We start from the raw sequence: 24369 nt of genomic DNA on the forward strand, positions 1-24369 counted from the left end.
CTGAATATACTGTAAAATATCTTGAGAAGTTATTTTAAGAGTTTCATTCCTACATGAGAGCATTTTGAATAAACAGTTTTTCCCCCCAGAAAAAAATACATTTTGGGATGAAGGCTTCAACTCCTTTGTATCATCAACGTGTGCAAGAAACACCTCAGAAGCAGGAAAGAGGTTAAAGTGTGAGAAGCTGATATATTTTGAAACAAAGCTCAGGTTAGGAGAATAACTTTTCTGTGGACTTGTAGATCGCTCAGAAGTCTTTGCCACAGTCGGGGCAGAGGATTTCGTCTTTGCATGTCAGGAATCCTCGGCCGACCATGGACACGGAGCAACGTTTGCAGTTGAAACAGTCATTGTGCCACTGGCGCTGTTCAAACGAGATGTACTTGCTTCCCCCGAGGCCTGAGACACAAGTAACAAAAAAAACAGGAGCCATAAGCAACCTACATATTAAAACAAATTGAGCCTGCTGTCCCTCAACCGTCTCATGATCTCTGTAATGCAATCATCCTGTAATTGAAGGTTATTGGATGCATGGGTTGCAGAGAGAGGCATGTGATCTGGGAAAGGTTCAGTCCATGTAAAAGGTAAAATGTATACTTTTGTTAAGATCCACGTCTCTGTTGGAGAACTGCATCTGAAACTCTGCAGGAGCAAGTCTAAGAAAATAACCCTAGGGCCAAATAAATCAGCTCACACAGGACATATTTATAACACCAACTATATTTAAAACTGAGAATGTGAAGTTGGAAATACATGAAAGACACTGCCCAGTTGCACTGTGGGAAACTTAGTATTCTGTGTTTTCAGAGCTTGACGCACATTGAGGAAGTCAAACCTATAGGCGTGAACTATTTTTGTACAATTGAATGTACACATGTATCAATTTCTTTGATGAATAAACCAGAGATTTTGGCAACATTTCAGATGTTTGGAATCAGGCTAGCATGCACACACTTTCCTAATCTTGAGAAGTGGACATGATTTATTCAATAATCTCAGTGATACGTCTGCAAATCAGAGATAATGGCAGTAAATTAATGGGCTAGTGAAATGTTGTGATTTCACTGGCACCAAGCTGAATTTACTGGTTATTACTTAACTATGAACTTTCTATGTTGCTGTAATTGACAAAAGGATCTATGTTAACATTTAACTTTCAAACTCAGTAGGTGCATAGGTGTATGTTAAGCTTTACCGCTGATCGGGGTGGTGCAGTAGGCACATTTCTTGGCAAACAGGTTGCAGAAGCAGTCAAGGCAGTAGGCAAAGTCGTCCCGCGAGGTGAATCGCTGGCCTGCCAACTGCTGCTTGCACCCAATGCAGACAAAGCATTCCTTGTGCCAGGGCTGGTCACGGTAGTTCACTCCTCCAGTGGTGATGGGCTGAAAGAAATGGTTTTGAATACTATGTATATTGTATGAATTCTGAATTTTATTACCATCAAAACGGCTGCCAGCTTCACCACCTATTTGCTTCCCCAGAGCTGCGACATACCAGAAACATACTGAATGAGCATTCTTGACTTTTCATAACTTCGTCATGAGCATAAATCTACATGTCCAGGCCAAAACTCTCAGTCAAATAACTTAATCTAAAAAACTCATGTCTAATATTGAATATTTGCGCATTAAGTTTAAAGCCATGCCACCCAGGGGATATCTACAGGAAATATCATGGTTAATGGTGAACTTTAACGCCTCTTAAGCAGAATATCGATCTTGACATTATCTGGAGGATGCATTGACTGCACTCTCAAGCATTTAGCAGAACAATTATCTGTTTTACAGGCAAGAAAGCAAATTGGTAACAGCTTTAGATGACTGCAAATGCAATCCCAAACTTCTTGTAAGTGTATCGGAAAATAATCATCTTCAAAGTTTTGTGGTTTACCTTCTTGCAGTGGAAGCAGGGCAGGGCAAACTGCTTCTCATAGCAAGACAGGCAGTAGTTGTTGAGGTCCTTCTGGACGAAGCTCTTGGTGCCGATGGGCTGCTGGCAACGGTTGCAAGTGAAACAGTTCTCGTGCCAACTGTTGCCTTTATGCTCCATCTTTTTAGAGCCTGTTGAGTGGAGGAGGCAGAGAGATCTTTTATGTTAATGTCTCGCATGGCAATATGCTGACATTAGGTAAGTTCTGTACACAGGTGACGTGATAGCTTTGACTCAGAAATATCACTTTTTACACTAAGATGCAAAGATAACACAACCGTCTTCGGCCACTTGTACAGCAGTCCAACAGTGGACTGTATTTGACAGTCTTGGACACCTTAAATGTTTGTGAAATTTGTTGATCATATAACTGAAGTGTACGTATTTCAAGTCTTCTAATCTAATCTGTTTTACTAAAATGATAAAATTTGAAACACAAAAATCACTGTGATTGCAAAAATAAATGCATCTTAATGTCTTTGTTAATGTATCTCCCAATCTTAACACTTTTTCTCTGCCGTCCTCCTGACCTGGCATGATGGTCTTCAGACATGCATGGCACTTGGCGGAGTACTCGTTGCTGTAGCACTCGATGCACATCAGCGATTCGTCCTTGGTGGCAAAAGGCCGATCCACTAAAGATCGGCTGCACATGGCACAGTGGAAGCAATCGCTGTGCCAGTGGCGGTCCTTGTATGACAGATCCTGCAGAGTCAATGGAAGAAGAAGAAAGTAAAGTTACTGCATTTGCCGGATCTGGTGTATGGAAACATTTCAACAACTGCAACATTAAAATATCAATACAACTTTCCAGTTAACCTTACACCATGTGCAGATATTCAACTCTACTTTACCAATAACATTACCACCAACTAACAGATATACTGTATTTAAGTTTCCATAAAAAGTAAGTATTATTTAGATGTGGCCTCTCAACAATCATCTCCAGAAAAATAAATACGTACTGTCCTATGAGTCAAAACAGCCATTTCTAATAACTAAAATTCCCTTTCCGACATATACCTGTATTTAAAGTTCCGTTCAAGGAAAGTAAAGTAGGAAAGTAAGAAAGAGTATTATTTATATGAAATAAATAATTGTTTCTGTTAAGACAACATTTGGTCAAGGAACGAGTGAAAAACACAGTACTCTCAAATCTACTGTTCCCTTTCCGAAAATGCTTATTTTAACTTTATATTTTAACTAACAATTTATTAGCATTAAAAGCAAAGTACAGCTGAGGTTGATGGGAATATTGTTAGTTAAACCAAAGGGAATTTTGACCTGATGATAAAGAAACTGGTTGATAACCATCCTGAGCGGAACATGAATGTCTGGGTCTGGTTTTATAGCAATCGCTGCTAAAGCAAATACTTGTTGAGATTTTCAGTTTTGATCGAACGACATGGCTAACGACATGGCTAAATATGATTATAACACTGACACTTTCCTGTTGAAAATGTATTGTATTTTAATGTACAATAGCTACATAAGGTCAAAAACAAGCACAGTAAGCTTGAGGTAGCATTTGTAAGCAAGTGGTCATGCTGATGGATAGGCTATTCAAAGTGTGTTTGGCCTTGGGTGACAAAAGGTTGTAAACAGGTTATCAGCCATCATGCAAGGGAAAAATGGCTGTAGAAGGTGAAAGAGCAACCTGTTGACATTCACCGAAAGTACAAAAACGTTTACCTTGCTGGTGCAGCAAATGATCAGTTGGCACACTTCACAGGTGTTGGAGAAAAGATTCTCGTAACAATTTACACAGTACGGGTTTTCTTCCTTTAGGATGTACTTTTTCCCGTACAAGGTCTCAACACACTCAGTACAGTCGTAGGGGTCGGCCATCTTGATGGAAATCTCCTCACTGAGTCGAATTTTTTGAGGGATAAAACATTAACAAGCACAAAAAACAAAAAGATTATGAGAAAAAAATCCCAAATTATGAACAGAATGAATCAGTTGTATTTGGGAGCTGACTTTTTCCACGTACTGTACCATCTCAGGATCACATGGTCAAATGAATTATATCATGCCTCCATGACCATGCACAGTGTGTCATCCATATATAAACCTTTTACCTCTTTTAAATGAGTACCACTACATTCCATCAATTAAGCGGACTTAAATAATTTAATGTAATTTAACAAATCTGTTAAGATATTAAGCTGGCATTTTTCAACCTGAAAAATAAAATACCACTCAAAGAGAAAAGAGACTTTCATGTTTAAAAAAAATACTTAAAATAATCTTCTTAATTTCCCAGAAACCTGGATTATATTCAGATAATCATGAGGAATTAAATGATACATGGAAATGGATATTTGAAAGGTTTGAAGCAAGAATAAAATCATTAAATATCTGTGAAACTATATTACAAATGAAGAAGGGGAAGAAAGCCATGAGACATTTGGTCAAGAGAACAGTTAAGATGGTTTTGAATTAAGGAGGAAGTCTTACCTGTCAGTGCAGTGGGATGAGGAACCTGTTACAGACTGAGACCAGAGTTGTCTGCCGAGCGCTCTAGTCCATCTGCCTTTTAAAAATAGAGCAAAGTGTGACCCATGCTGGGGCACGAAGGTGGAGGCAGTGGTGTGACCAGAGTGGGCCGGCCATACTAAATTTAGACTGCTATAAAGTCCAAAAATCTCATTAAAACCTCCTGATCATGCACACACAGTGTGTAGGCATGCAGGTGGATGCCTGGAAAAACACACTAAAATAAATGCATACACAGTCAAAGACAAAGGTGTACTAACTATAATTACTGCAACATGCATTTAATTTAATTTAATTTAATAAGAAGGAAGAAGTATATTTTGAGCTGTAATCAAACATGTCACGCACAAAGTAATTATGTCAAAGTGACAACTCAACGACACTTATCTCAAGATCAGAAAAAAAAAAACATTTCTCGATATCACAAGACAATATGATTACATTGTGTCCTCTTGAGCTTCCATACATCATACATTATTCCATACTGGGTGCATGTTGCCCTACTTTTACGCCATTTTATTTAAGAGTGTTCTTATTTAACTGCTCAACACTGTAGAAAGAAGGGTATAGCATAGGAGTCCATTTATGTCCAAGATACAATATACATTAATGTGCCCTAAGTGTTAAATTTAAGACTGGTACCTTTCCGGGGACCAACAAAAAATAGATATATCTTCCCAAGCAGTAAAAGGTCAATATCATTTCAGTTTTTCCAAATGTTAAGGTACAAAATCAAGAGACAGTATGTGTTAGGCCAAAATAGTCTTGTTAAAATATAAATATTCGGTAAGAAGCTTTTACTCCAAGTGAAAAAAAAGTTCTATCTTGTGTAATTCCTGTCCGTGACAATCACTGTTTACATGCAATAAAAGGCAAGCATTTAATTCAATGACATTCCTAGCTCAAAATAAACCTTTATTAGCCGAGTCCTCTACATTACATGGTAACTGTGTTCATTTAAAGGCGTTAGTCGAATATCAATTTACAGTAAATTATCTTTTGCATTCAAGACAATTACTTGTAAAAAAAAATATATATATAAGGTATATATCACCATTCAGGTATTTAGAAGCTCTGTAGTTTCCTTATTTATTGACGGATTGATCTTAAATTTTAGGTTGTGGTTGGAAAACTTTAACATGAAATAAATAAACATTTTATAAGTAGATTTGTGTATATGAAAGACAAGGATGCACAGTATTCTCTTTGGAGGTAAATGTTGTATTTCTGCACTCTTTTTCTATTTTTTTTTTCTATTTTTTCAATTTCTATTTGCTAATAATACCACCATGCAATGCACTCTTGAAATGATGATATGGATTAAACTTTTGACTGTACAATACAGGGAGCCGCTAATAAGTTAACAAGGTTGTGATTTCGGCCTGTGTTAAATTCTCATGACAAAGTCTAATATAAGAAATAATCACACTTGGAGAGCATTGTTAGCTGAGTTACCGTTCATGAGAGCAACTTGTCGATTGGACTCCAGCTTGTGGACTTTGTTGCACCTTCTCTTATCCTGTTTTCTATATGCTTCTAACCATAATGTCTCTTATGAAGGCAAAATTGCCCAGAAAATAACAAAAAAATTCAACAAATCACATTTGTTCTCTCAAAAGGCCACAAAATATGATGGAAATAACTTAAAACAAGAAAATTAATGCAAACACCTCAACACAAAATCACATTAATCAAGGTCCACTTACTGTAACTGCTTGTTTTCAAGCTTTCAACCTGCCTCACATGATCTTCATTAGCTGAAGGAGCATGCTCAGTTATTATGGAATTGTAGATGTTAATACTTTCCATTACTTCCATTCACGTTTGCTCAAAAGGATGACCTTGATGCTGCATTTTTTTAAGTACATGAAAAAAACGCCACTTACACACTCGTTTCCAGGCTTTCATACAGTTCACACAGTTTTCCTTGAAGTCTGTTGAGTGTAAAGAACATCTACAATTAAGCAAACTCCTACTTCAGATGAAGGCCATGTGATGTGGAATAAGGTGAGTAAGTGGACCTTGGTAGATATTTTAAAAGGTAAATAATGAAGCATCAGGCTCTTGTCTATGAAGAAACATCTAAAAATGGTGATTTCAAAGCTGCTGTCATTCTGCCAACTGCAGCTTCTCTCCCAGCGTTAATTCACGATTTAATTATTTTAAGTCTAATGGCATCGACCATGTTTATCCAATGTGCTATGATTAGGAATAAATCAGTGGGGGTTTTCTGCAGTGTGTACACTCTAAAAATGTAAAACTTAGGAGATATTAAAGTTATTATGACGCTTTTAATGCTGTTGGAGATAACTTATCGTTATTATCTTATCTTTTTGCAACCAAAATGAAGGGCATTTTTGCATCTTACATTGTCTTTAGCTCGTTTCGGTGTTAGTTTCTAACGGATGTCAAACATTCTGTGGAAGTGATCGCGTTTACATTCACCGGTAGCAGAGCTATCTGAGCTGTGCTAATGTCACAGAAATTATACTGAGGGAAAATGCAACCACATTGATTTGATTAAACATAATTTAGTGAACAATGATAAATATTTGGACACAGGAGTATTTACATGGTGAACCAAGCTGTGATTGTAGGTTGTATGTTTCAATGGAGTGTTTACAAGCGGATTATTATCCCTACATCCTAATGAGAACATCTAATGAAGATTAAAAGGGTAATGCAATTTACAATAAATGCTACATCGTAAAGTTGAGTTCTTGCGAGACCTAATTCAGTCAGCTGTGATTTAAACTTATTTTCTTTTTAAACTGTTTCAGAGAAATAGCTTTCCATGTAAAGGCTAAACAGCGGCCACTTGTTGGTCCTTAAACTTATTTTGCTGCTGAAATGTTCGACTGAAATAATCTGTCCATGTGTGACTCTAATGAGACTCAGTGTGTGATGCACATACTTGCCAACCTTGGAACCTCGAAAATAGGGACAATTTAAAACCAAGGCAGGGAGTCTGCCCCCCCCCCCCCCCCCCCCCTGAAAAATTCAAGCTTTAGAGACATTGTTTTGTGCATTCTGGTGACTTTAAAATAATAAAATAACAAAAAATGAAGTACACTAAAACGTCAATTTTATAGGCTATTAAATAGGGGAAAACGGGGGAATGTGAGCCATCGGGTGATGTGAGACACCCCTTGTATCTAGGCAATGGAACACATTTTTGGTCATGTGAAATATATGTTTTCAAACCCCTCTCATTTCCCCTTGGCCATGAAAGAGAGGACCTCATGGTGATGTTGTAAGGATGTTTTTTTCACAAAAATTTCTTTTTTGCACGTAAAAGTACATTTTCTTGCTGTCAACTTAATCGATTGTTGTGCCAAAGCAAATTGATTCAGGTAGAAAAACTTCTATCATACATGTTGATGAACTACCAACATATGAAACCATGTGATGATGATAACTGAAGATTAGCCTGATTTTCTGAGAGAGGTAGTTTTTTCTCAAATTGTGGCAGTGGTGTCATGACTCACAGCTCGGCAGTCTCTCCTTCTCCTCTGTATGTGTTGTATGTTTTCCCTTGTCTGTCTCTCCTTCTTGTTATTCCATGTGTCTGTCTCCCTGTTGGCATGTGGGCATGGCGGCACTCCGGGGCAGACTGCTCCAGGTGTGGATCGTTAGCTAATCAGACCTCTCTACTTAAGCCTGTGACTCCAGTCATTCGGCGCCAGAGTATACTACGTACCAGAGCGGTAAATTACCCGAGATCAGGATTATCTATGTTTGTTGTTTTTTTTCTAGTCTCAGTTGGAGTTAGTTGTAACTCTGCTCCTCTTTTCTTCCATGCCAGTTGCCTCCGCTGTTCACCTTGCCTACTCGCCTGCCTGCTGGTTCCGGATATCCACTAGCCTCTGCTCGCCACGCCATTCAGCCGTCCTGCCAGCCTGCCTGAAAAAAAACATTGTTCTAAACTGACTACATGGGTTTCTGTCTGCGTTTGGGTCATCCCGGGCTATCATAACAAGTGGGATAAAGTGAGACAAATGCTGTGGGGTAAAGTGAGACAGTGTCTGTGCCCTCTTTTAATGAATCCATTATATTTGAGGTAGCAAGGAAACTAGTTTGAATAAGACAAAAGACAATGTGGGCTAGAGGTGGGGGTTGATGGTTGAAGGGGTGTCAGCAAGGGCATGGTTTACCACGTAGTTATGTGGGGGACAGGAGAGTGACCTTTAACACCAATAGACTCTAAGTAATATGTCTTTATTCAATGAATGATCCCAATAAAACAAATGCAGAAATAATATTAAGTCAAAGACTCAAAAGATGGAAAATGACAGCTGGGTCTAGTCCTGTGTTCTGAGTCCCAGGCTGTTCTAGCTGGTTCTGATTGTTCTTTGCTCTGACCCCCAGACTGTGTTTTAATCTAACTGGTTCTCTCTGTCATTTGAATGTTAATTATTGAATATGAATTATATGGTGTATTTGATCAGTTACTTTCAAGTGTTTAGAAAATGTTTTTCTTAATTGACCAAACCCCACGATTCTGTTACTCGTCCGACATTAGTTTTGGAATATTTGGTTTTCAAGCTAGCTGTCAGGATTTTAACTTACAACATTTGTTGTTATGGTAGTTTCATAGTGGAAAAAGTAAGTGGATCAGTTTACCCCTTGATTTCTCTGGTCTGTCTCAGTTTACCCCAGCTGTAGGGCAACTTTTTTTAAAACAATCATATTTTCGCTGCCCTTTGTCATGAATAAATTCTTCTAATGCCCTTTTCTAGGAAACATCCTGAAGTAATGGGAAATGCGTAAATTTGACTGATAAATCATTTTAGCTCCCTTTGAGGGAAGCAAATGTAAAAAGTGTCTCACATTACCCCGTTCTCCCCTACTTAATTTCATTAGATTAGCCTACATCGCTGACACTTTTATCTAAAGCTACTTCCAATAATTTAATTTAACTAAGAAGGTATAAACTCAAACAGCAAGAATCACGCAAGAAGCCTACATTGGATTCAAAGGTAGGTGTAACATGTAAGTTCATTATTTTTTTTGGTCTCCTGTTTGTGCCTTTACATTTTTTCGCGAGCTCGGGTATAAGAAGTACATTACCCATAATCCTAGAGTGTCAGAGAGACGTCTGTAATTGGTGGAGCCCGCTTTTACCATGGAAACGTTTGCCGCCCCGGATATTTTTTGTAGTCCTTTTCCGCAGAACAGGTTGTTGTGATAACGAAAGTGGCGAGAAAGGGAGAAATGTGTGAAATATTGTCCGAAATCTGGAGAATTGCGGGAGTTTGTTTACCACGGGAGGAAAACGTGAGAGGATAGTGAATATCGGGAGTCTCCCGGGATAATCGGGAGGGTTGGCAAGTATGGTGATGCAGTCAACATTTACATGATACTTAAAGCTGAGTCGCTAGTAAGGACTTACAGTAGCGCTGAGCATTCACCAAATAATTTTTTTTTCACAGCTAATGTAGCCGTTAGATCTTTTCTCGTAATTACGAGATCCTGAGTGTGCTAAGGGCTACATTGGCATTTGGTTAAATGATTGCAGTTTGTTCATTATGAGCCACCGGAGCGTGTTGCATCATCCAATCAGAATGCCCGTTGGGCTAGTTCACTTTTACCTAGCTTTTACCTCCTGTTTGTTACTGTATCGGAGCACAGTTTTATTGAATGCTTTGATTAAATGCAGTCGTTTAAACTCGGTGTGATCCTTGACTCATACAGACACATAAGAACTTTCTACAAGGAGGGCATAACAATGAGTAGTAGCTATGTCAACTTTGCGCAAACATGCAGTCACTGGGACTGGTCGGAGAAAAGCCCAGTCGGCAGCTGATCACGGGCGTAAAGCCGAAAGTGTGTCCCTCACTTCCCTAATCGCTGATTAATGAATTAACAGTAAAAAAATATTTAAAATAATTGTATTGATTATGTGGCCTATTGTAATCCGGAAACCAAGGCAATTGCCTATGTTTGCCTATGGCTAACGTAGGCACCTCGTATGCACACAAACACAGACACACACTATGAGTTTGGCAAGACACCGGAACCGAGATCCTTATCTCGTAATTACGAGATCCTGAGTGTGCTAACGGCTACATTAGCTGTGAACAGAGCCGGCCCGAGGCATAAGCGAACTAAACGGTCGCTTAGGGCCCCCGACCGCCAGGGGGGCCCCCTGTGTTTGATATTAACATCATATTATGCAAAAGATAATTAATAGCCTAAAAATGTAATCAGTTCATCTGGGAGGTAATCCGAAATTATCTGATCATGTCACGTTCACATCCATGCACAGTGTGTATTGAGTTTATTTAAAAACAATTGGAAATGGGGCTGCCCTCAGTTGCCCATGCACTGTGTATAGTCTATAGCCTATTTCAGCCTCGTCTGTGGAAAAAAAGATACAGTAGCTGGACAACAGAGTTCTTCTGCTTCGTTCCTCTCACTGAATTTAAATGCATTCATTATATTACAGAGAAATATGTCCCGTAAAAGAAAAAGAGCTCCAAGCCCAACCCAGAGGACCCTCCATAATATTTAATTTTATATTAATATTTGTATGGAAAATCCATGTGTCCTTCAATAGCTTCTAATTCATCTGACCCAGTGTATCCAAATTATTTGTTCACACAAAATTTCTCAGATTTAGCCTCTTAATTTTTCTCTCAAAGTGCACCAGATTCATGCATTTCACTTTAAAAAGGTTAAAAAAATCTCCCCCCTAGAAGGGTCGGAATTTCAGCTGTCTAACATTTTCGCACAGCTGCACAGTGGAGGCACTAGCGCAGGGGTGGCCAACCCGCGGCTCGCGAGCCGCATGCGGCTCTTTGCCCAGCTTCATGCGGCTCTTCAGTTCATATCAAATTATGTGATTATAATTTTAATTTTTATTTTTTTACTTTTTTTTTGTGTGGGCCTATGTGTGTGCATGTTCGCAAACGTTTCATGCGGCTCTTACGTTCGTTTTACATGTTGTCTATTATTTAATTTTTAATTTTATTAATGTGTAGGCCCTATGTGTATGCCTGTTCGCAAATGTTTAATTGAGGACGCAACATAACGTTCGCAAACGTTTGGTGCGGACGCAACATAAAACTGCCCGCCCAGCTTGGAGGGAGGTTTTCCGTGAGTAAACTATTTGTGTCAAGTTCGCTCTGAAACAGAGTGGGAGAGTTCATATTTTTTGTTGAACGTTATGGCAGGCCATTCTGCCTTATATGCCAGGTGTCATTTGCGCATTTCAAGGCTTCAAATCTTCGGCGCCACTTCAGCTCTCTCCATGCTAAAAGTAAGTCCCACAAAGCAACATGCATAGTAAGAGAAAAACGCTATTTTAAATTGTTAGATTTTTGTTTGTGGACTTGGTTGAACTGAGAGTTTGTGTGTGAGGCAGTGCACACAATGTTCATTGTTGAAAATGACTGCCCTGTCGTCTTTAGTACTGTAGGAGTCCAGTCCTGTCATTATCACAGGGGCGGCCTTAACGATCTGGGGGCCCGTTTCAAGTCCTAGTGTGGGGCCCCCTGTTTTTTTGTTTTTTTTTAATAAATAATGCTTGTGCATGCATGTGCAAGCTCCCCGCGAAAATAAAAACGCCCCCCCCCCCCCCCCCCCAATTTTCAATTACTAAATTAATGGTAGGACTGTGGCCACTAGAACTGGTCTCTGGTCAGCAAAGGTCTTGAAAACAGCATAAGTGTACTTGTGACATGTGTGCCACCCATGCATGTGTATAGGCACGTGTCCCAGCAGATTTTTGAAATCTGAATAAAAAAATTAAAGTTTGTAGTTAGCGAGTGTAACATGTTCTTAGCAAGGGCAGACTTTCATAAATAAAGGTTTATTTTTTTAGCAAGATATTTGGTCAAAAGCTAGTGGTCATCCGTCCCTCTGTGCAGTTGTTAGGCATCTGGCTGCTAGCAAGTTATGTTGTCTTGCTAATTTTACTATTCCCCTGAGCTGAAATAAATATTGACTTTTTCCTTTATTATCTTCGCCAGAATGCACCAGAATGCTTAGATTACATGTTAAAAACACAAAAAAATCTTCTGGGGGGGATGCCCCCAGACCCCCCTTCAGGGGTTTAGTTTTCTGACAAACATTACAATGGATACTAACATGATTTGGGCATTTGGGATTATAAATCATCTTTGAATTGGTTGTACAGCATATCACATGCTATTCATTCAGGGGTGCGATGGCCACCCCACTCTAACTCTGTGGCCCACCTTGGCCACCCCCAGTCAAAATTTCCTGGAATCGCCACTGTGTGTACCCGTGTGTACCCGTGTGTACGATGTGGCTCTTTGCAGTAACACAGTAAAAAATGTGGCTCTTTGTCTCTGACTGGTTGGCCACCCCTGCACTAGCGGAAAACACTGGGTGTGTGAATAATATTTAGCAAAGATCTATAGTTATAGCAGCGCTAACATTGGAGAGGGGCCCCCTAATCATATTTCGCTTAGGGCCCCCTGAAGGCTTGGGCCGGCTCTGGCTGTGAAACTTTTTTTATGAACGCTCAGCGCCACCGTAAGGACTTGTCGACCTTTAACTGTAAATTAGATTTTCTGCTCCATCATGTTGGCTTAAATGTTATACAAGGCCCCACACTGTTTGGCTTTTCCATCTTTCCTGCTTTTCTTAGTATAGCGTTTTGTACAGGTGGTGTAATCTAATTGAGCTGCAGCAGTAATGGAGAAGGACATCACGTGGAGGAGAGGGGCCCCTACACTGTAGAAATAAAAAAGTTAGCAAAACTCCATTTCAACTGTCTTAACTAGATTTTCGAGTTTTGAGGCCAACTAAAACTTTAAAGTTTCAAGGAAAAATTTCTAAATTTGAGATAACTTATCAATCATATGTAATGAAAATGCATCTTATATAAATACTTCAAATTTTGAGTTTTACATACTAGGAATATTAAATATTAAACAAAGTTATGGCAACTAATTATGTCATACAGATAACATAAAAAACAAATTGGTCAAAATGTTGATTCAGCCATTGTCCTAACTTTTACCTTTTGAAATTCTTAGTATGTAGAACTTGAAACATGAAGTTACATTAAGTTATGTATCTATGTCTTATATGGAAGCAAATATGTTAAAGTGTTTGAGGATTCATTGTAACATCACAAGCTAAGAGTTAAGCAAAAGAGTTAAAACAGTTCTCCAGCATGATTGGGAGTTTTTGATAATTTGCTGTATTCCTTTAATCTTCCTAGATACATCAAATGGGAACATGTTTCTATTTTGCAATTATATTACTTCATTTGAACTAAATAAGTCATCTGAATGTCACATGTTTTTCCCCAAGACACACAGCAGCAACTTAAAGTAGTAATTGCACAAAAATGCAGCTTCAGTTTCAGTTGTATTTTACAAATTGCGACATTGTTATTACTGGAGGAAGGTTTTGGCTTTGATTACAGGCTATATTCAGAAACCACAGAAAATAACCTGTCAATGAAATACAAAAATATTTAAGATTTAATTATTTGTCTTTAAAACTCTTTAAATGCTTAAATTAGATCGGCAGTGAAAAATAAGAAGTGCACTGTTATTCAAAAATTCCATTTGACAATTCAAGAATGATATATTTTAGTTTCAGAAGTAATAATTCACAATACAAAAACATACAGAAAATTACTATATCTATATTGTTTGGCTTTTTGCAAACCAATGATATTTATTGTACTTTCATTCAGATCTTGCACATGTTGTGGTTCTTGTTGACTTTTATTTAAATCGTTTACTGTAAAGCACTCTAACTTGTTTCGAAAGCTACTATATAAATGGAGTTATTATTTATATTATTTCTAAAAATAGAATAACAGCTAAACTTAAACTTTAAAGTAAGCTAATACTAAATAATGTGTTAACTAAGGCGACACATGGCTGGCAAAAACTGATTTGTATCTATTTTGCATCCATAACATGTCTTCTTTCATACTTGTATGAATAAAAAGGTCCGAAATGTACATTGTGTTTATTTGACTAAACCTTGTCCGTTTGCGTCTGTATATTTCTCCTATACAACCATTTTTAATGGTCATTATCTCAACATTTGTCATTTTATACTAACCAAAACTATCAACTTGAAATGCAGTTACATCATCTAAACTTTTCATGATCATTCTTAGAACTATTCTGAAGGTTATTACAGTGGGATTGGTTCATAATACTGTATGTTGTTTATTTTATGATTTAAGTTTTTTTTAAACATACCAAAAAAAATGTAAGACCTCTACATAGTAATCTTTTGATTTATAAAATACAAAAGGCTGTATAGAAAATCTGTTCTGTAGGACACTAATATGTTCTTTAAATAAAGATAACTTAACTCTGGCTTTATCCAACATCTAGACTTTTGTTTTTTAAAGAGATTTACACATGTAAGTAGTCAGATAAGTAATATTGTATAATTATTCAAACATTTCTGAAAAATCGTAATACAAGAATTAGCCTACATTTTTGTTTATGACATTAGCCTAATCAATTGGTCATAGTAATTGGTCATTGTAAGCATGGTATTTATAAGTAAAAAATGTCACCCCATTCACCTGAAGTGTCTCGCCTTAATATTAAATGTGAGAGCTACAATTTAGCCCACATATATATATATATATATTTAATTGCAGCAGTAGATTATTATAACTGTGTAGGTTTTATTTTGAAAATAATACTGCCGTGTCTTTAGTTATCCGGTTTTATTTTGAAGGTCCTTACAGGAAGTGTCAGCTTGTTTGTACTATCCGGAAGACTTTGGAAACAAACCGTCCATGAAACAAACGTTGTATGAATTGTAAAACAAGGAAAAGGAGCATGACAAACTTTCTAATGGAAACAGTTTGGTTGTATATGGAACAGCTAAATACATTTTTCAGGTGAAGAAGATGGCGCTGGAGGAGCGGCAGCAGCTCGGACGGAACCCGAACTGGATGTCCCGTCTTCCCGCAGAGCTGCTGGATATCCCACTGTGGAACCTCGCGATACCCGGTGGGTCACAAGGGCCAGTAATCTGGGCTCTTTATGGGAAAATCGGCTCAAATCAAACCAGAAACCTAGATATAGCTTCTGTATGGTTCCTATCTTTATTTGTGTGCATACAATGGCCAAATGTAGGCTACATGGATAGAGATTATCTGACTGCCCCTCCAACTGTAGGCTTACAATCTTTGTTTAGTGTTTTTGCAAATGTGCACAAGATTACATGGTTCAAGATTCTGAAATGCAAGGATTTTCTGACTTTCCTTTTAATTAGTTTAAAAAAAACTAACAATAATTTTCTCATTTATATGGATAGAAAATAGATTAATCTATTAAAGAAAAGAAAATATATTTCAGTCATATAGCTACTAAATCCACCTGATCCAGATACAAATTCTTCTTAAACATTAATGTTGAGCAATAATAATGTAAATAGTCAGGTTTTCTGCATTGAGTACTTTACTTTTAATACTACAAGTAGGCCTACATTTTCCTGATTATACACTTTTACTTAAGCTTTTTCCTTGCAGGAATGTTAGTTGTACCAGAGTATTTTTACAGTTTGGTAGTTTTACTATAGTGAAGGATCTGAATACTTTGTCACAGGGAGCCATGACAGCATGTCTTTCTGTCTGGATGTGTCCTCTCCCGTCCTGAGGTCAGAGCCCTGCCTCCTCAGGGTGATTGACAGGCTGTTTCCCTGCTGGACTCGACCCTGCATCTCCCGCTGGGCCACCACACAGGTAGGGAGGGTTTCTTAAATAAATCTTAGAAGTCATTGAATTCAAATTCAGTTTTCTGTCATATTAGGCTTTAAAAACAGCAAATATATGTACATTTGGTAGCCTAGAAGCAGTTAAATAATTACTAAATGGTAAATCTGTTATAAAATTACTTGATTAATTGTCTATCAACTTACACTGGAGTTTTTACCAATTGCAGTTAATTGTTACCCATTTAACCATCTAGGCTGATGAATACACATCCTCTTTCTCTTCTCTGTGTGTGGACAGCAATCAGTCCTCAGCGATCAGTGTGATCTTGGTATTCGTTTCTTGGATCTGCGGATCGCCAGGAAGCCAACTGGAGTCGGCGAGTTACTGTTCGCCCACGGGATCTACACACTGACGACTGTCAAGGTAAACACACACACACAGATACACACACAGGATTTACATTGAACCATAGAAACAGGGAATAGCCCAGCAGTTACTAAGAAGATACTGAATCCAAAATAAGACTTTGTGTGTGTGTGTGTGTGTGTGTGTGCGTGCGCGCGCGCAGGAGGCTCTGTATGAACTTGCTGCCTGGTTGGACGCTCATCCCAAAGAGATCGTAATCATCTCTTGCTCACATTTTGAGTCGCTGACCGACATAGATCACGTCCATCTTGTGGAGTTCATTATCACGTTTTTCGGCAACAAACTCTGCTCCTCGCAGGTAACTAAAGGAGAGACGGTGGATTGTTATAAACTAATCAATCAATTTATCATTGATCAAACATTTGCTGGTTAAAACCTCTAAAATGTGTTGTTTTTCTGTTTCAAATGATGGCGAAATGTAATCTTTGAGCTGTCGTTTGGACAAAACAAGACATTTGAATATGTCTTTTTAGGCTTTTGGAAATTTTTCTGAGCATTTTTCTCTATTTACAGTCATTCCATTGGCATGTCTAGTTTTTCAGATATGTAATACTTGTTTGCATGTGTTTCTATGCAGGAAACTCCCACTTTGCGCTCCTGTTGGTCCAGATGTCAGCAGCTTGTAGTTTCATATGATGACCAGCAGATGGTGCTGCAGCACCCCGAGCTGTGGAAGGGAATACCTTACTGGTAAAATCGAAATCAACATCCTTAATTGTTACATCCTAATTATACAAGTATAAGAACATTAAAAAGCAAGGTTTTTGTCCCTTGATCATTGCAGCAATAATAATTATAAAAGTTATAATAATATTTACTTAAATTATAACAATTGGACTGACATTTTCCCCTGGTGAGGCCACAAGAGCCATTGCCAGATGGACACACGCATTTGAAACGTTCCGGCTGCTGGGCTCAATTACAAATTAATCTTTACACTGTCTTTTCTCAGGTATGCCGACAGCCCAGACCCTAAGAAAGTGATAGCCTACCTGGAGGAGCAGAAGCACCGAGGAAGACCAGGTACACAATTATAAGTATTCAAATCCCTTTCTTAAATAAAAGTAGCAATATTACAGCATAACATTATAGATATTTTTATTAACTTTAAGAAAATAAAAAAGTGGCCAAAAATGAACTTGCACGTTAGTATTTTTGCAACTGCAGGTAGGTTTAATTTGACAGATTTGTTAATTAAAGGGTGCAGTGTGTAAAGGGAATTGCCATTTTTTAGAACAGGTAGAAATATAATATAGCATTCACAAGTATGTTCTAACGAGGGTATAATCACTTGAAAAGTTCCTTGCAATCTAAAACTTTCACCACTAAGTGATGCCAAAATACACTAGTAATACACCACTGTACCTTTAACAGCAGAGGCTTTTTCATGCTTTCTTTCATCCTTCACGGACTTTTGCTTCACTGACCGCTGTCTTTTCTAGCTGGGTTTTACGTCAGCGGTCTGAACCTGACTGAAGATGTTCCATACGTCCTCCTGCATCCCTTCCAGAACATGAGGAAGATGACGATGAGGTCTCTCTCTCTGCTGTTGCGCTGGGCGAGCGAGCAGCGGCCGGGGCTGCGGGCGTCTGGCGGGGTCAACGTCCTCTGCTGTGACTTTGTGGGCGCCAGTCACTTCTGCTCGCTAGTGATCAGCCTCAACTACATTTCTTTTTGCAGGTAAAATGGACTGGTTGTTAAGTAAATATAAACAACTGTATGCCCTTATCACGTAGGCTAAATGTCATGCATGACCACGTTAAAAACCGCAAACGCCATTGTGAATCTTTAATTTAAAAAAGAGTTAATGCAATATTCCGAGCGGGGGACTTCCTTTAGTTATTTCACCGGCTTTATTTGCTGATCTCGTCCCCCAATATCTCCAACTGCTAACCCTAAATGTGACGGTTTCAGTCCGACATTGTAAAATTGACTGCGACACGAGAATATGTCTAATTTTTTTCTTGGGTCTTCACTTTATATATATACCTTTTTTTACATGTTTTGTAATGTTGGATCAGTATTTGACTTTCTAAACTGAATTTGTTACATTGTGTACACACCTTCTTATTTTGTTCAACTGCATAATCAATCTAGCCTGGTCCAACCAGACCATCGTACTTCATTTAATTTGTACACAAGGTCTGGAACTGCCCTATTGGCAAACGTTCACTCACTTGGAGGCGGGTGTCTGTTGAAGTTTAAAACTATTGGATCTGCCCAGTGCCACTCTGGATCAGCCAACCAATCGCATAACGTTTGGTCGTGACATATGTCATGAGCCGGCTTCTGACTACATATTGTAGTCTATGGATCTACCGGTAGCTGGCAACGGTAACTTGCTAGAGCCTAACGTTTATTTATTTGGATGAGAAAGGTTGTAGGCGTCCATACTTTCCCGAGCAGATGCACTGGAACACAGACAGGTCGGAACTCGGAACTACCAAGTCAGAAATTTCCGAGTTCCGACTATAAAGGAACGCAGCATTCAACTGAAACTGGCGCGCGACTTTGACGTCATCGTTCTCAGCCACTCGCTCTGTTCGCTGATTGGACGGAAAGACATTTTCCTGAGCTCGAACACATGAATACACCGCAGCCCCAGACTGACTACTGAAGGGAAAATTTTATTTGAGCGGAAGAAGGTAGGTGGGCGGAGCTAATCAATCATCATCTGTGTCCCACTCCCCTTCGCTCCTGTACATACGGTACCCGCCTCTCCCACAAAGCAACCAGCATTGTGGGGGATCCCAGCCACCCCTCACACAGCCTCTTCAGCCTCCTGCCATGTGGGAGACCGCACGGGAGCCTCCAAGCTGGCTCCACCAGGCTGTCAGGAAGCTCAACTCTCTCCCCTCTGCCTCCAAGAACTTTGGACTTTGAAACCATGTTTGAAACCCCTTACCCTCTGCCCTCGAGAACTCTGGACTTTGAACATGTGCAATTCACATATAGTAAATAATGTTTTTCATATTGCACATTTAAATTGTTTACTTTTCTATACCGTTTGGTATTTTTTGCAACATTTAGGATTTATTGTAGGCTATATTACTAACTTATTACCTTCTTATCTCGTTTTATCCTTTTGTACTTATTTGGTTGGGAAGACATGTATTTTCGATTCCTCTGACTGTTTGTCTGGCACATATTGCAGATATTGACAATAAAGCTGACTCGACTTGAATTGATAAGATGTTGTTTTTTTGGAATATGCGCTATTCATATTAAAGAATCATGTGATAATCACGGTGATATATATATATATTTTCACATCTATAGGCCTACATGTTCAATTATATCAGTAATCATAAGCCAACGCTGCCATTTTAGTCGGTGTGTGTGTGTGTGTGAGAGAGAGAGAGAAACGTGCATTTACTGCAATTTCTTCTATTTGTACATTGTGCACAAAATGCCTTAAAGGTAACGTAAGTTGTGTAACACGGACTTAAAGGTGTTGTCAAAAGCAATCTAGGATACGGATGCTTTAACCGAAAAAATAATACAGCCATATTCAGCAAATTAATGTTTCTAGCTGGAGATCTCGTGGCCGGTTAGGTTTGTTGGTGGGAGAGCATGGCATAGGGAGCATGGTGCTAATAATTCAAAGTTAGCAGTCTCTCTCTCTCTCTCTCTCTCTCTCTCTCTCTCTCTCTCTCTCTCTCTCTCTCTCTCTCTCTCTCTCTCTCTCTCTCTCTCTCTATGAACGGACATTGCTATGGCAAGAAAATACATTTTAAAAGTTATTTTTGTATAGTGTAGCGTAAGTAGTTACACTCTCTTGGCTGTTAGCTCAAGTAGCTATATTTTGTCTTGATAAATGATTTTTTCAAAGCGGGAAAACATGGCCGGTTAGCTCAGCTGGTTAGAGCGTGGTGCTAATAACGCCAAGGTCGCGGGTTCGATCCCCGTACTGGCCAAGTTCTTTTTTCTACTTTAATACAAAGCTCCATATATTGACATGGTAACATTTTCCTTTTTAGTTGTGCATGTACAGTATCAATAGGCCTATACAAAGTAAATTGAAGCTCCAAAATAAATGTTAGGGGTTCAAACGTAGCCTACCAGTAGTAAAGTAGAAATAAAAGTAGCCTTCTATGGAAATAGCCTACTTAATATTTAGCCAACTTCAAGTAGACTAATTGTTAACTTCAATGTATCTCAGTAGGCCTATATGTATCCAGCGTATCTTACAGACAACAAAAATCAAGAAGATTGAAACCTTTTGTTGTTCTGATCCTTTACAATAACGTTAGTTCTAGATAAAGGGAATACAACTCATTGCATTCAATTAAAAAGCTTTGTTTATTAAAGCAAATGATCGATGGCCATTTATCTTACTCATATTATAGGCTACTGTTTAATGTAGGCCTATAGTTCATAGACAAATAGATCTATAAATCCTTCAATCCAGCCTCCACACAGTCAATTCCCCAAACCCCCATGGGGTGGCGCTGTTTATCTGCACTGGCTGTATGCTCGCACTTTCCCTCCGCCTATCACTAGTGCCGGGGAGCCCGTGCTGGAGGCGGTGTCCTGATCTGTATTGTTCCAGTAGAAAGCTCCACGCACGGTTCTCCCCCATACACATTTGTCCCAATGGCTACCACACAGAAACCACGTCCCACCTGAGTGGAGAGGGAGCGGTTCAGCTACGAGGTGGACAGGATTTATCGATCCGAACCCGGCCTCAGCGCAGCACTGTGGGATTTACCAACCGCGGTGGTAATAAAAAGAAAACGCTCTTTACAGACGGACAATCTGTGGATCCTGAAGAAAGAGAGGGGGTAAGGAAATCATGCTATCCGGATTATGGAGCGAGGTTACACGTAGCCTCTGCTGCGTCTCCCTTTATAACTAGTGCATATTTATTGTTTGACTGTCTTTTAATGCATATGTTTTCCAGTTTGTGGCTTATGCTTCTTAAGGCAACAGTGCCTCATGATTGATGAGCCGGATATCTTAAGTATTTGCGACTGCAACCAGCCTGTTCATTTTCCTAATCGGCTGAGAGCTTTAGGAGGTCCAGCAGAGCTTCTTCTTACTGTAGCCTAAGCTTAATGATAGACAAGGATATCCTCAAACATTTACACACCGCCTACTACAACCTTTGTCTAATAGTTAATATTTTGTGCTGCGTCTAGTTTTATGTAGGCATGTAGCCTACTTAAAGTGATGCTTTAGTGGATTTTTGTTGTTGTAACCATTATCCCCCTGCTGCCTTCCCATTGACATAACCTTACAATAGGCGAGACAAAACGTCCCCTCATGCACATTAATATTGAACACACACTGTGTCCAACCCCTTTCTCTTGAGGGTTATAGGGGTTGTCTTAGCCTACTGACATCTTTACCCTGCCTGGCCTAAAGGATTACTCTGCTAACCTACATCCTGTAGGTTTGCCTTGCACTCATGCCAACTGTTCTCTAATGTGTGTGTGCACCTTTAATTGTGCTTTATAAAGGGGTGTGTCTGTTTTATTTCACTTCGACAAAAGCTTCTGTGTGCATGCATGTTGAATGCACTATATCGCTCCTCCCTAGGTCCTTGATGTTGTCCCCCCCTCCCTGGAGAATGTACATATGGCACCCATGAGGTGACAACATCAGCTGCCAAACAAATCCCCTTTCTTTATTGATCTCACAAGGGGAGGGACACAGGCTCCTTTTTTGCAGCCGCCTTTTTCTGGTGAGGTCAGAGTGCAGGGTCATTGAGGAAGCAGAACACACCATGGGCATTGTCTACAATACATTTGGCTAGTGCTTTCATGGGTGCTCCGGTAGAAATCTAATCATTATACGTCGCCCAATCACTTTCAAGATCAATATCACACCCACAATGCCATGAGAATTGGTGTTATGCTCTTTCCTTCCCTCTCTCTCACACACACACACACACACACACACGCACAATCTCACAATAGGAAGTCTCCTGAGGGCAGTGGAGCAGCTTAATGGCTTGGCGGGTGCATGGTGTCACCTTGATAAAACCTGGTACCAAGCGCAAGCCATTGATCTGCCAAGGAGGTGTAAACCTGCTGCGTTGTGGCCTTTATATTGCCCTCAACCTGCGCTTGTAAGGCTGTAAATTGGACGCCTCTGGGTGTCATTTTTCAGCTCAGACAAGACTGTACAGTCAGTATTTAACACTGATCTTCTTGTTTGTAAAAATGGCAATGAGTAACACAATCAGGCAATGGGTATACTGCCTTTGTGATTGACTTTCATTCTTGATCTGACAACATTTTCCTTTTTGGTAAATCATTAATCCACACGATCCACATATTCCTGAAGATACCCCTCTGCTTTCTTGTGTTTTATTTTCACTAGACTAGACTATAGATCGAGACAATGTTCAATAGATTTGAAAGAAAACAAAAACAGTAAGTAACAGTGCTTAATCTCTGCTACCAAAACAAATCATAACAGTCAAATGTCACACAGTATGCCCATCATATCCCTTTTTCGTTAGTTTCAGCTTGGTACCTTTCATCCTCTTTTAAAGCAACCTTTCCGTATGTAACATGACTTGAATCTGTAATCTTGGCACTTTTTTTCTTCTGTGCAAACATGATTTTATCTCATGTTGCTATTGAAAACCAGTCTATCAAAGTGTCGATTTTTTAGACCTGTTTTATAGCTGGCAAATGCTGGCTATTATGCAACCTCCATGTGAATACTTTAACCTAGATTACAAAACAGATTGTTTTCACTTAACTATGAAACGTCTTGATTATTAATTCTTGACAACAAAGGGATTGAAAGCAGATTTGTGAGTGCTTAATGCCAGTGAACCATTAAGCCATCCCTGTAGATTCACACACACAGACACACACTCACATCCGATTCCCATAGCCTGGCTTCCCTCTCGCCAACTCCTGGGAATCTTTCAGCTAACACCAGTTCAAAGGCTGGTCGAGAGGCCTGCCTCCGTCCCTCCGAGTTAAAGCCCCCGATTGCTGGAAGCTCCCACAGTGGCTTCCTTTGTGCCTGTGTTTCCAGCTCACTCTGTATTCCTCTCTTGCTCCACCAACCCTGTTTATAATCCCCAGCCCCTGCTAAGGAGATGATGAAACTTCTTGAAATTGATCCAAAATAACACAATAATTAACACCGAAAGTGTTATACTCAAAGTTCTTCAATCAATCCAGTGCACATTTCTGATTTTATAAATGAGGGCAACCTCATTAAAAGAGTTGTGGAAGTTGCTGTGTGGTGTTTTGATGCCATTGCAGCTCTAGGGAAGGGCCTTTTTGGTTTCCTTTTCATGTTTACCTGTGGAAAAGTACTCCCTGAGTACAGCTGCTCTTGTGTGTTTGGAGCTTAAAAAACTGCCCATAAATGTAACCTGTTGATGAGTTTGTGCAACAAACCTGGCCCGCCGTCTCTGCAGAATGTGACCCCCTGATGTTTATCAGGGTAATTGACACCTGCTTGTTAGCGAACGATTAGGTAGAGCTTTAAACTGGCCCCCGAAGTTGACTGTTGTTTTTTTTGTAAGGAGAGACAAAGAGGTGATCCTTATTGAGTGAGTGTTAAGGAATAAAGTTGTGGAAATATTTTGTATTTCAGTCTCGGCCCTCTCTGAAGCAGGCCAATACCGGAATGCTAATTAGCAACTGAGCTATGCGTTCATTTCAGTGCATTTGGAGGGGGGGGGGGAGTAGCACACAAGAACAACCAAGCGTTCCCACAGGTGTAATGAGTAACCTGAATGTCAGGTCTCTTTTTATTGTCTGGTCACTTCCTTGGCTCGTCTCCAGTTTCAAGTTTCATCTTTTGTCAGAGAGTTTGTGTGTGTGCAGGTGGAGGGATTAGTACAACAATTGTGCTCACAT

At 39.3% G+C, this 24369-nt stretch overlaps 3 protein-coding genes across 5 annotated transcripts in view; 2 read left to right on the forward strand and 1 right to left on the reverse strand.

Moving 5' to 3' along the window:
- Positions 1-250: 250 nt before the first annotated feature.
- Positions 251-3780, reverse strand: LOC307270114 (four and a half LIM domains protein 2-like; the record flags this gene model as incomplete). Its single annotated transcript, XM_080053277.1, has 5 exons — positions 251-402; positions 1199-1385; positions 1894-2063; positions 2463-2637; positions 3625-3780. 5 exons carry the CDS (start codon positions 3778-3780, stop codon positions 251-253), a joined length of 840 nt encoding a protein of 279 aa, XP_079909403.1.
- An 11392-nt stretch (positions 3781-15172) lies between these two features.
- On the forward strand, positions 15173-19659 carry LOC307270010 (PI-PLC X domain-containing protein 1). Its single transcript, XM_080053135.1, has 7 exons — positions 15173-15401; positions 15999-16135; positions 16406-16531; positions 16677-16832; positions 17112-17224; positions 17487-17557; positions 17977-19659. The coding sequence occupies exons 1-7, from the start codon at positions 15299-15301 to the stop codon at positions 18216-18218; spliced, it is 948 nt and encodes a 315-aa protein (XP_079909261.1). The 5' UTR covers positions 15173-15298; the 3' UTR covers positions 18219-19659.
- A 1439-nt stretch (positions 19660-21098) lies between these two features.
- Positions 21099-24369, forward strand: part of LOC307270103 (FERM, ARHGEF and pleckstrin domain-containing protein 1-like) — a 48937-nt gene continuing 45666 nt past the window's right edge. For all 3 annotated transcript variants that reach the window (XM_080053263.1, XM_080053264.1, XM_080053265.1), the window contains exon 1: positions 21099-21318. The gene's annotated coding sequence lies outside the window, so the exon portion shown is untranslated. The remainder of the gene's footprint in view (positions 21319-24369) is intronic.

This window comes from Ammodytes marinus, assembly GCF_949987685.1.
Source record: "Ammodytes marinus genome assembly, chromosome: 24".
NCBI lineage: Eukaryota > Metazoa > Chordata > Actinopteri > Uranoscopiformes > Ammodytidae > Ammodytes > Ammodytes marinus.

What these genes read in the sequence shown, in the direction of transcription:
- LOC307270010 (XM_080053135.1), top strand. Translation starts at nt 15,299, where the DNA reads ATGGCGCTGGAGGAGCGGCAGCAGCTCGGACGGAACCCGAACTGGATG. An exon ending in ACAAACTCTGCTCCTCGCAG is followed by an intron (nt 16,833 to 17,111) that starts GTAACTAAAGGA and finishes GTTTCTATGCAG; the next exon opens with GAAACTCCCACTTTGCGCTC. An exon ending in TGGAAGGGAATACCTTACTG is followed by an intron (nt 17,225 to 17,486) that starts GTAAAATCGAAA and finishes GTCTTTTCTCAG; the next exon opens with GTATGCCGACAGCCCAGACC.